The 11,693-nt window shown below is 60.1% G+C and overlaps 1 protein-coding gene across 7 annotated transcripts in view; it reads right to left on the reverse strand.

Annotated features, from left to right (window-relative positions):
• The window catches only part of BIN1 (bridging integrator 1), a 63,801-nt gene extending 52,392 nt beyond the window's left edge, over nucleotides 1-11,409 (reverse strand). For all 7 annotated transcript variants that reach the window (XM_023225622.3, XM_023225620.3, XM_023225618.3 and 4 more), the window contains exon 1: nucleotides 10,886-11,409. In XM_023225622.3, coding sequence (XP_023081390.1) covers nucleotides 10,886-10,969 — 84 coding nt within the window. In that variant the 5' untranslated portion in view covers nucleotides 10,970-11,409. The remainder of the gene's footprint in view (nucleotides 1-10,885) is intronic.
• Nucleotides 11,410-11,693: the final 284 nt, after the last annotated feature.

Consider the following 11,693-nt stretch of genomic DNA (forward strand, 5'->3'; position numbering starts at 1 on the left):
CAGAGAGAAACAAATGGAAAGCGGCGGGTGTGACGGTTCTTAGTAAACTACATAATGCAACAGAGGTGCAGTGGCTCTGCCCCCCGAACCTTCCAGACCCAGCCGGACCCAGCAGGAACCCAGCTGCTGCCATTCTCACTTACAGGAGTGGGGAGTTCACCTTGTTTTGCTGAGAGAGGAGTCTCCCACTTCCCGGTTCCCAGGTGGGTACACTGAGGCTCAGTGGCCCACCTGGAGCCTGTGGTCTTCCGCTACGCAGCAGGTTCCTCCAGTGAGTGAGTGAGTGAGTGAATGGATAAATGATGGCAGACCCTCACCTCCACCCCAGCTCCGTGCCCCTCATCTGGCCCCCTCCAACCTCGGCCCCACCTGCAATCTTTTGCCCTCTCCTCCCCATTCCATCAGGCTCTAGTCAAAGGAGAGCTGACTTCTGTCCCGGAGAGGTGAGACCATCCGCTCCCGATTTAGCTTTTTCAGCCTCTGCAGGTGGTGGGGAGAGAATGGCGGGGAAGGTCACTGAAGTTCACTTTCAAGACAGCTGTCATAAGCACAGACAACAAGCTCAAAACACAAAAGCCAGAATGACACCTGTGGGCTGTCATGAGATGCTCCCCGGGAAAGAGCGTTTGCATCACCCACCAGGGAGGGCAGAGCTGTGTGCTTCCCCCACACCTCCTCCCAGACCCCCCACCAAGCCGTGGGCAAGTGACTTGCCCAGCGCCACACAGCAGGGGAGCAGACCCAAGGGGATGAACTCCTTCCTCCCTACATCCTAACTTTCCTCTTCCCCTTTCTCTCATTCAGCGTCTCCCCTCCCTTTGCCCATCTGCCGGTGGTCCCAGGGTCCAGCTCCGAGCTCCATCCACCTCATCACCTGCATCTGGCCCCTGACACGTAATTAGACAGCTCAGGCCACTTCAGGTCAGAGAAAAAAGGGGAGCTGCCATGGGCCAGAGGGATAGGAGGCCAAAGACCCCAGGCCTCTCTGTGCCAGAAGGGTCCCAGCTTGCCCTGGACTCAGTCATCTTGGCCGCAGCCCCAGGGAGACGGCGAGCTGAGCAAAGGTCCAAAGAAAGTAGCAGCAGCTGTTGGAAAAAAGGGCTGGGCTGGCAAAGGCTCTCCTGGCACCCACTCTTGCCAGCCCTGTGGTTCCAACAAAGCTTCTCCTGCCACGGGCCTGGTGGAAACCCCTCGCTGCCAGTCACTGCCCCCATGTCCATCCACACAACAGAGACTGCGGCGTCATTCACGTTACTGCGCCCACTCCCCACTCGGGGGTCTATCCTGGAACCAGGGCTCCCCATAGCTGGCAGGACCACTCCTCTAAGGCCCCTTCCCAGCTCTGACCCAGCTCTGGAAGCAAAAGGACCCCCATGGCCATCCCAGTCAATGGCCTGGCCACACAGGGCCATGCATACAGGGGTGCCCTAAAAAGGTGAGCGGATCCACTGATGGACCTCCCAGCCGCCAGCCCTCCAGGCCCAGCAGCGTCAGCCCTCCCGGTGTCACCCTGGACTATGCAGCAGGTGGAGAAGCAGGCACGCATGAGACAAGGCAGGTACAGGATGTTTTCTACCTGCCCTTCCAGCGACAGGTGTCACCTGGCCCCTGTGTCCCCAGCCCTAACAGGGGTGGACTCCAGGCCCAAGCCCTGCCCCAGACCCTGGGCACGGCTGGATTCTAATCTGGCCCAGGCCACTCCTTCTGGAGACTCCAGGCTCATCCCCTCACCCGCAACCCAGGACAATTAAGACACAGTCCTTTGCTGAGGCCAGATTAGGAGACAGAAGAACAGTTCAGGCAACACGTGAGGAGGGAAGCTGAAGAGCCCAGGGCAGAGCCTGCCTCTCCCAGGGGCCCCAGACTATGGCCCAGGCCCAGCCTCTGCCCATCTTCTCAGACTCAGGCCCTGAATGGGCCCTGACAAGCACTGTTCCCACTGCCATCCGAGCATCTCTCCCCACGTTACCACCTGCCTCCTTTGCCCTCCGAACTTGGCTCAGGTTCCACCTCCTCCGAGGAGCCTTCCCGGATTGCCAAGGCCTGATGGAAAGCCCCTCAGGCTCCAGTGCCCTCCCCAACCCACAGTCCCGGGATGGGTGCTGTGTGCAAGGCTGGGAGCTCCTGAGAGCAGGGACCCACAGTGGGCAGGCCACAGACAACAGAATGACGAAGGGTATAAATCCGAAGCCATCACAGCCTCTACCCAAGTGATCTGAGGCTCCTCGGGGGACTTCATTCAGAGTAACAAGTTGACCCACAAAACAAGGACCACATTTCAGGAGCCAGCGGGGATGCCCCAGGGTCTCTGAGGATGGGGAGGCCTGCAGGGAACGGAAGGCCTGAGCTCCATGGACCCCGGTAGTGATAAATCCTTCCCCCGCCCCCAACCCAGTCCTGTGGCGGTTGCTGCAGCCGCCCACTCACTCCTCGTAACAATCCAGGCTGGGCACCCAACACTGCGGCCCTCACACTGCAGAGGGGAGATGTCTGCAGGTTGGAGGCAGCAGTAGGGGCTGGGCACAGTATGGGGTCATAAATGCCCTCTCCCCAGGGGCACCACAGGACAGTCCTCAGTGCCCCAAGGCTCCAAGGCCCAACCGCCCCATCCCCACGGCCCATGCTGTTCCTGTGAGCCCAATACCACCCCCCGCCTGCTGTTGCACTTGGGATCTGGGTCATGACTGGGGCTGAAGGTGCAGGCCCAGAAAGCAGACGGAAGAGGCTTTGCAAAAAGCCACCAAAATGTGTCCAAGGGCAGCAGCTCTCACAGTGACATCTGGGTCCAGCAAATCACATTGAACCCCCAGTTAGCACTGCCCAGTACTGCTGTCACCTGAAAGCTTTCTCTCATAGGACAGCCCCCTGCAGAGGACCGAGGCCAAGCCCTATTTGGCATCTGGCCTAAAATCAGGCAGGACTCATCGGCTGGGCCTGGGCCAATCACAAGAGCCCCATTCCTGGGCACCAAGTGCTACAGCCACTGGCTCGGCTTAGGCCCCACCACAGCCCTGAGCAGCTAACCGCGGCTGCTTTACCACAGGAGAGTGTGGGATCTGCACCCACTAGCCTAGCCCCAGCCTAAATCCTGCAGACACAGTATCCCTCCCCCTCCCACCCTGCACCCTCAAACCCAGGGAGCCTCCAGGACCTCTGCCAGCCATCAGTGCTGTCTCCCCACTGCCTGAAGAATCCATGCAGCCACACGTGCAACAAGTATGCACCTACTGAGAGCCAAGTTGAGGGGATAAGATGCCTTGGTGACCACAGGAGCCAGAAACACATGGGCCTGCCTGGGTCAGGAAGCAAAGCAAAGTGCCCAGAGCATGGGATTCCCCCCAGGAAATCTTTCCAGGGTGCGTGTGTGTGGTGGGGGGCCGGGGGGGGGCAGTGTCAGCAGCATAGTTCTTTCCTCTCCAGGAACATTAAAAAACAATGAGTATGACCAACATCTCATTACAGAAATACTGTAGCAATAACAGAAACAAAATTAGAGGGATGTAAGCTTTATTTTTATTTACTTATTTATTTATTTTTGGCGACAGAGTCTCACTCTGTCACCAGGCTAGAGTGCAGTGGCGGGCGCAGTCTCGGCTCACTGCAACCTCCGCCTCCCAGGTTCAAGCAATTCTCCTGCCTCAGCCTCCCAAGTAGCTGGGACTACAGGCACATGCCACTACACCCAGCTAATTTTTGTATTTTTAGTAGAGATGGGGGTTCACCATGTTGGCCAGGATGGTCTCGATCGTTGACCTCGTGATCCACCCGCCTCAACCTCCCAAAGTGCTGGGATTATAGGCACGAGCCACCACGCCCGGCCATTTTTTTCTTTTCTTTTTTTTTTTTTTTTTTTTGAGACAGAGTCTCGCTCTGTTACCCAGGTTGGAGTGCAGCAGCACAATCTCGGCTCATTGCAACCTCTGCCTCGTGGGTTCAAGCGATTCTACTGCCTCAGTCTCCTGAGTAGCTGGGATTACAAGCGCCGCCACCACGCCCGGCTAATTTTTGTTTTGTATTTTTAGTAGAGACGGGGTTTCACCATGTTGGCCAGCGCTGGCCTAGAACTGCTGACCTCAGGGGATCCACCCGTCTTGGCCTCCCAAAGTGCTGGGATTACAGGCATGAGCCACCACGCCCAGCCAAGGGTGTTCTTTTAGACTGGAATAAACTGGAGACAGATTTTACTACGTGGGAAAAAGCGCACAGCGCAGGGTCCTGTCTGTCCTCATTTGCGTGCATGAACCCCCATCTCTGGACTTGTACCTAGAAAGCCCAGGTGTTCCCATCACCCCAGAGTCTGCCACCCACTCCAGAGTGTAAGCCTAGACCCCAGGTGGAGCTGGGGGGCTGACAGGGGCCCCAAATCTTGTTACATAGGGGATGGTCTTGGGGACCAAAGTCCGTCACAATGACACCCCTTCACCATTAGGGCTTTATGCAGGGAGCCCGCTGGACGTCTCCATCTCATTTGCTTGTCTCCAAGGCCTTGCCCCAGGCCAGACTCCGCTACTGATCCTACTGACCACAAGGGAGGAGGAAGCCCCGAGGGCCCATTGGAGAGTCACACAACCACTCCAGCCTCAGTTTCTTCCTTTGTGGATGGGACGGATAACACTCTCACCTGTCCAAAGTGATGATGGCATGCAGCCGGTACGCAGGAAACAATGCCATTATGTTTAAGTTAATATTTGACAAAGGCTTCCCTGGGGCAGAAAGAGCCTGCCTTTCTCTCCTTGGCTCCCCAACCCTGACCCCTGTCAGCCCTTGGCAGGTCCACAATCCTGCGGCCTCTTTAGGAGGTGGTGGCCTCTCAGAAGCCCGGGTGCTAGGCCTCTTCCACAGCACGAAAACAGCAGTAGGCCGAGTCCCTCCAGTGGTCTCTGCAGGAGCAGAACCTGGAGCCCCACCTTGCATTTCATTTTCACCACAGTCCCAGTGGCGGAGATCATGACCCCTGTTTCAGATGAGGAAACTGGGATTCCAAGAATTCAGTGAGACTTGCCCAAGGGTAGGAATGTGCGGGGAAAGACTCAAACGCAGCTGTCTAGAGCCTGCATGCTTTCTACCGCACCCACAGTTGTCGCCTGGCATGAGAATCTTCCAAGTGGCCCTCCGCAGCCAAGGCCGTCTTTGATGCCCTCCTCCTCTCCTTTAGCGGCCCCTCCTGCCTCCCCCATCCTCCATCCTGGGCAGGAGCCCCTGCCCACCTGCCCTGCACAAACACCCAGCGAGGCTGCACATCTATACTCTTAATCCTAAAAGGAGGCTTGCCAAAGAGGCAGCTTTAGGAAAACACAACAAACCAAGGTGGCACCCAACAGGAAGCCGTCCTCCCGCGGGTGCCCCTCACCTGAGACGGGAGCTGCCCACCTGCCTCTCTCCACCCGATCTTCCTGCTGCGTGAGCGCCCACAGTCACGTCCACACCTGAATCCTCAGCCCAGCACAGGCTTCCCACACGGGACACACGCAGCAAGTCCCACCGCCCCTCTACGCACCTGCCACCATACTTGGTGGTTTCTTCACCATCTCCCCTGGTGAGAATGTCAGCTCCAGGAGGGCAGGGGCTTGGCTCTGTTGACCCCTGGGTCCCCACTCCCTAGAACAGTGCCCAGTATATGGTGGTGCTCAATATTTGTTGCATGAATAAAGGAATGAATACACAAACTTCATCATACGCCAATGGTGAAAAGTTAAGTCCAGAGACAGAAAAACAACTTCCAGTTTATGGTGGGAGTAGTCAAGATTCACTCGAACGCTCTCTGATTCCCAAGCCCAAACCCTCCAGCCCGTACACACCACCCACACACACGCGTGCACGTCCACACTCACTGCCCCGGGTCTGTGAGCATCATAAGCCTGATCAGCTCCAGGCTCAGGAGGGATTAGCTGTCTATAGAGGCCTATAACGGACACTGGGGACAGGGGCTGGGAAGTGGGGCCATGCAGGGAGAGGGCGCCTCATGTGGACTCAAGGTGCTGCTCTGCCACGGAGCTGGCATTCAACAAGCACTTGCTATGCCCCAAGCACCTGCCTAGGGCTTTACTTTCCACAACACATGTGTGAAGAGGAACCATTCTTATCCCCTATTTGATACATGAAGAAACAGGGCTCAGGAAGGGTCCGCAGCACGTCAGGGAAGCCTACAGCCCGTGCACGCTCTGCTGTTCCTTATAGAGATAGGAGGACAGAGGGCCTACCTCCAAGGGTAGGACTCAGGGATTCTAGAACCTCAGGGACAGTCACACAGCTTGTCAGGGACCAGCTGGGCCGGACGCTGAGTTCAGGGGCAAGGACCTGGTCAGAGGCCAGTGAGAAGGGAGTCCCGATGTGATGATCTTGAAGAAGGGGCAGAGAGTTCAAACCTCAGCTTCTCCGAGAATCCTTGGGATCCACAGAGCTTCCTGGCCTTCACAACTTCATGAAATCTGGAGGGAATCTACCACCCAGGCACCCCTTCTCCTCAGAGAGCTGGCATCCTCAATGCCCTCACCCCTTTCTCCACACCTTGGACCATGCCTGCGCCTCCTGGAATGCCTTCTCCTTCCCCATGCCCCATGCAGCCTACCGAGCTCCCTTTCTCTGTCTTCCTGGACAAGTAGCCTGTGCCCGACTTGGTCCCTGCATGAGCCAGAAGGCTGTACTCAGGCCATCCAGGACCCCTGGGGGATTGGGGAAGTCTAGAAGCCATGCTTCCAACCTCCCACGCCCAAACGCCTTTAACGAATACCCAAGAGCCCCCACACACCCTGGCCCACCCACAGAAGATGCCCAGCTCAGAAGCCTTCCCTGCAGGGTGAGATGAACCATCTACATCAGTAACGCGGCTCCAGGGGAAGCTGAGACTGGAGAGATACAGGAAGGGCCTGAGCAAGTTCAGAGGGAAGAGGCCTGGAGCAGGCAGGTACAGACAGAGACAGAGAAAAAGACAAGACAGCAGCTGGCAGGGAAGAACCTCAGACATTCAAGGACAGAAGGACAGCGATGGGCCCCAAGATGGACAGAGATGGGAATGTGGGTAGAGGGGGGCAGCTTTGTGCTAGGGCCTGGGAAGGGGGCGGGACCCCTGCAAAGTCAGTGGCCAAGGTGGGGAGACCAGGGTTTCTGGGTGGGCTCCCAGTGCCTTCACTGGGGGCCTGGGTGACTTGGGCAGGTGGCTGGGCCTGCCTATGTCCCCATTGTCCTTTCTGTTACAGGGACCATGCACCCACTCTCAGGTGTAGCATTGCTGCTTCTAAGGTTGCTGCAAAGATAAGGCTTGGTGTACAGGCCTGGCTCCTCTGGAGGAGGCTAAGGTGGCTACAGCGTGAGGAGACCTTAACCACGCAGCTGAGCATAGTGCAATCCGTGGCCATGCATCAAGGCTGTAGGAATCGCCACCACTGCACCTTCCTTTAGTGAGCCTCTTCTCATCTTGTCAGCACTGTGCTGTGTGCTGACAACCCTGGGCCCTCCCTCCTCCCAGCTGGCCCTCGCCACTGCCCAGCCTGCACCCCTCCAGCAAGCTCAGGGCCTGCAGGGAGGGAGGGACAGCAGGCACACTCCCACCCTGCCAGAGCCTTCCTCCTGTGCTCACTGTCAGCCCAGCACAGCCAGAGCAAGGCCCAGCTCCGTCAGCCCCGCTCCATGAGGACTCCCAAGCCATGCGCCTTCAGGGGCCAGCAGGCCAGATCCCCACCCCCTCAGCTGTCCTTCTCTGCAGCCGCCCCATCCCCCGAGGGACCCAGCCTGCCAACCTCTAATCCTCACCGTCATCTGACCCAGGCTCCACCCTACACTGGCTTTGCCTAGCCACCCTTCTGAGGCCCAAAAATGGACACAATCATTTATAGAGGGTTCGACAAGCCAAACGCAATGGGAAGATGACCTCACGGTGCCCACAGGCTCGAGATCCCAGCACACACAGTGCACCCCAGGCACTCCGGGGGCAGTGGCCGGGGGGCCAGGAGCAATGGTGCCATGCTGGCAGGTCCGGGCAACCCTTCCAATTTATTCTCATGCCCTCCTCACACCAAGGCCACAGGCCATGGGACCTTCAAGAAAAAGCTCCAGGCAGGCCAGAGCCACATGCACCCTGCCTGAGACAGCATCGGGGGCTCAGCCCAGGACGAGGCACTGGGCTTGGGTCCAGGCAGGATTTGATGAATGAGTGACGGCAGAGAACAAACAACACAAATCAATCCACCATCAGCCTGCGTCGGGCCCAAATCCCTTGCTCAAAAACATTCACTAAGCACCGACTGGGGCCAGTTAACATCCTCAATGCACACACCTGGATGTGTGCCCTGCCCTGCCCTGCCCTCGGGGAGCAGCCAGATCAGTGGTGGAGGCAAGAGGGTCAACAGGTAACAACAGTCAAAAAAGAGCTGGCTTGGGGACCCTAGGGCCCAGGGCACAAGACTGCAGGCTGCCCTTGACCACACTGTCACCCTCACAGTCTGGATGTTTGGGCTGGAAGTGGATGTGGGAAGGCTGGGGGAGAAGGGTTGATGAAAGACACCAGGCCTTCTTCCTACACCAGGACGCCAGGACTCGCCCGGCCTCCCAGCACAGCTCCGGCCATCCTTGCTCAGGAAACGCCTTCCTGTGGCCACAGGGAAACGAATTGCCCCATGACCCACTGATTTCACTAAGGCAAGGTAGGTGTAGTGGTGGGGCTGCCTGTAAGAGATTAGGATTCCAGTTCCATTGACAGTGGGAGTTAGATGCCGCACTGATCACCACGAGAAGACACTGAGGATGACCCTCCCGCAACGGCACAGACTCTCCAGGAAGGCACACAGCAGAGGCTGCTGTGGGTTGAGGCATGGGGCTTCCTGGGAGCAGGGCCTGCATCCCGAAGAGAGGGGAAGGCTGCTTTCAGAGACCTGGCCCGGATGCCTGTCAGGGTGCTCGCACTGCCTTGGTTTCTGATGGGGGGAGGGTCCCTAACTAGTCTCCAGCAGGCAGAGAGCAGCTGGAACACTAAACAACTCCAGTCCCAGGAAGCCCGGCATGGGCAAGGTCAGCTGTTGGCCAAGACCAGCATGCATAGCTGACCAACTGTCAGCCAACTGCCCGTGGCCACAGAACAGGGGCTCAAGCGAGAGAGATGGTGGCTCAGGGGCTCAGCGATACATCATCACCACCTCCTTGGAGGGGACACAGCCCATGCCTACTGCCCTGAGAATGACATCAAAGATGCCGCTGCAGAGAAAAGACAACCAGGGCAAAGGGGACACACCAAGAGCCTCGGGGAGCCAGGAAGGAGTGGGACACCAGTGGGATGGGGGCAGGGAATGCATCTCAGCTAACCAAGCTTCCCATTCATCTCCCTGGCCCTTTAGGGAAGGAAGCAGGCTCTGGCCCAGGGCTGCCTGCTCCAGGCACCCAGATGGATTACCCAGTCATGGCAGCCGGGAGCAGGGGTGGCTGCATCTGTGCTGCCACGGCCCCCCCCACCCCACAACCTGAAGTCTTCCCAGCCCCCAGCCAGCTATTCCTGGGGCTTTAATCCCTCCTCCTCCTCCTCCTCCTCCTCCTGCTCCCCTGGGGTGGGGGGTGGGGGAGCTGGGTCTGGGCAAATCTGGAGCTTAGCTGAGGGCCCTTCCTTCAATGAACACCCACCCACCTCCTTAGCCAGGAAACACAGGGATGAGCAGTAGGACTCTGAGGGATGTATGGGGAAGCTCTAGGCGCCCCCTCTCCCCCCTCCCCCAGCAATCACGTGGTTGCATCCTTAGGGAGCCCGCGGGTCTCAGAAGCAAAAGTCATTGTTTATAAACAGCCACCAGGCCTGGCAGGGGAAGGCCGGCCTGTCCCTGCGCCTCCACCCGGCGGCGGCGGTCGCGCGGCGGGTGGGAGAGGTGGCAGGCCTGGCCGCGGGGCACTGGGGGGCCACCCTGGCAGAAACCCAGATTCTACGATCTCAGATTTCAGAGTCGGAGTCGGCAGGGGAAGTGGCGTCAGCAGCTGGCGTGATCCAATTCCATAAACCAGAGGTGGCTTACGATAGACAGCTGACCGGGTGCCGACCCCCACCTCTCAATCCCTGCATTTCCTGCACGCTCTGGGCACCCTGGGAGGCCCCGGCTCCATCCCCCACTCCAGCTCTCCGCGAGGAGGGGTCGGGTTTCCTGTGGCGCCTTCCACGCCCCTCCTCTAGGCCAGCTCCCCACCCGGCGGTGGGCTCCCAAAGCCAGTGCCCCCACCCGCTCCCCGGCCGCCGGAAACGCTAAGCCCCTGCTGGGGCGAGGGCACCTCCTTGCGGAGCGCACAGCCCCGGGCTCCCGGTGGGGCCAGGCTGGGCGGGAGCGTCCAGGCCGCAGGCACCTCTCGGGAAAGGAAACCCCATCCCTCCTTCGGCCCGCGGAGAACGAAAGTGGAGAAGCAGTGGGAAAGAGGGAACTGCGGGTGCCGGTTCGAGAAGCAGCCTTGGGAGTCCGGGGGAACAGTGGCCCCGGGGGTGGAGAGACATACTCCCTCTCTCCCCGAGCGCCGGCCCCGCCTGGGTTGCCTGCATGGGCCTGGAGAGCGGGGGGTCACCACCTGGCCTCCCAGCCTCCCGGCCCTTGGCCTCCAAAGCGGGTTAGCCTGGAGCGCGCGCCTGAGAAGATCCTGGAGCAGGGCCGGCCACTGCTGTGCAGCCGAGCCACGAAGGTGCAAAGCGAGGCCCTGTCCTGCCCCGGCCGGGTGTGGGGAGACAGGACGCAAACCGAAGAGGACACCCAGAGCGCCGGGGGACGCAACCTGGGGACCCCGAAGCCCCTCGAAAGCGCTCCTCTGTTGGTGACAGCGTCAGATCCCGGCGGAGGACCAGGCCCCAGGGTCGGAGGGTAGAGGGACAGGTGGCCGGGACTGCGCGGCGGCTGGGACTCCGCGGCGGCTGGGGCTCCGGCTCGCTCACCTTCTCCTGCGCGCGGGTGAGCTTCTTCTGCACATTGCTGGCGATCTTTCCCGCCGTCACCCCTTTACTGCCCATCTCTGCCATCGCGGCGCAGGCCTCGCCCGGTGGCAGGGGCCGATCTCGCGCGGGGAGATCTTGCGCGCCGCGCTCCCAGCCCCCAGCCCCGGCCGCGCGTCCAGACCAGCTGCCGCTCCACGCCGCGCACCCGACAGCGGAGCCAACTGACGGAGGCGGAGCGTGCGCCGGGCAGGCGAGCGAGCCAGCGAGCCAGCGAGCGACGCGGGGACAGAAGGAGGGAGAGGGGAGGGGCCGGGCCTCGGGCCGCGGTCGGCGCCCCCCACCCGCCCCCTCCGGACAAGAAGCTGCCTTTTTAAAGGGCCACTCCGGGCGCAGGCACCGCCAGGTCCGCGAGGAGGGAGGGGCGCGCGCGGCGCTGGGGCTGCGGCGAGCGGGACTCCCCTGACGCTCCAGCGACACCGCCCCGGGGCGGGGACTAATCCGCGGGCCTGGCGTCTCGGTCTTCCCCGCAACCCAGGAAAGGAGACTAGGTGGAGGAGAGGAGTGCTTTCGAAATCAAAGAGAAAGTGCGGCCAAGGAGGTGCGGCCCTGAACAGAGGAGCCGCGGCTGCTAGGAGAGCGTGCCCGGAGCCCCCTCCCTTTCCAGGGGCTCACCGCCCGCCCGGTGCTCGACGCTCCGCCTCCTCCCGGCCTTAGCTGCTCGGGTTTTCGCCCGGATCCCCTAGGCGCCTCCGGGACATCTCTACATCTTTGCGTCCGGCGCCTAGCCCAGTACCAACCGGTGCTCGGT

This window comes from Piliocolobus tephrosceles, chromosome 11 (genome assembly GCF_002776525.5).
Source record: "Piliocolobus tephrosceles isolate RC106 chromosome 11, ASM277652v3, whole genome shotgun sequence".
NCBI classification, from domain to species: domain Eukaryota; kingdom Metazoa; phylum Chordata; class Mammalia; order Primates; family Cercopithecidae; genus Piliocolobus; species Piliocolobus tephrosceles.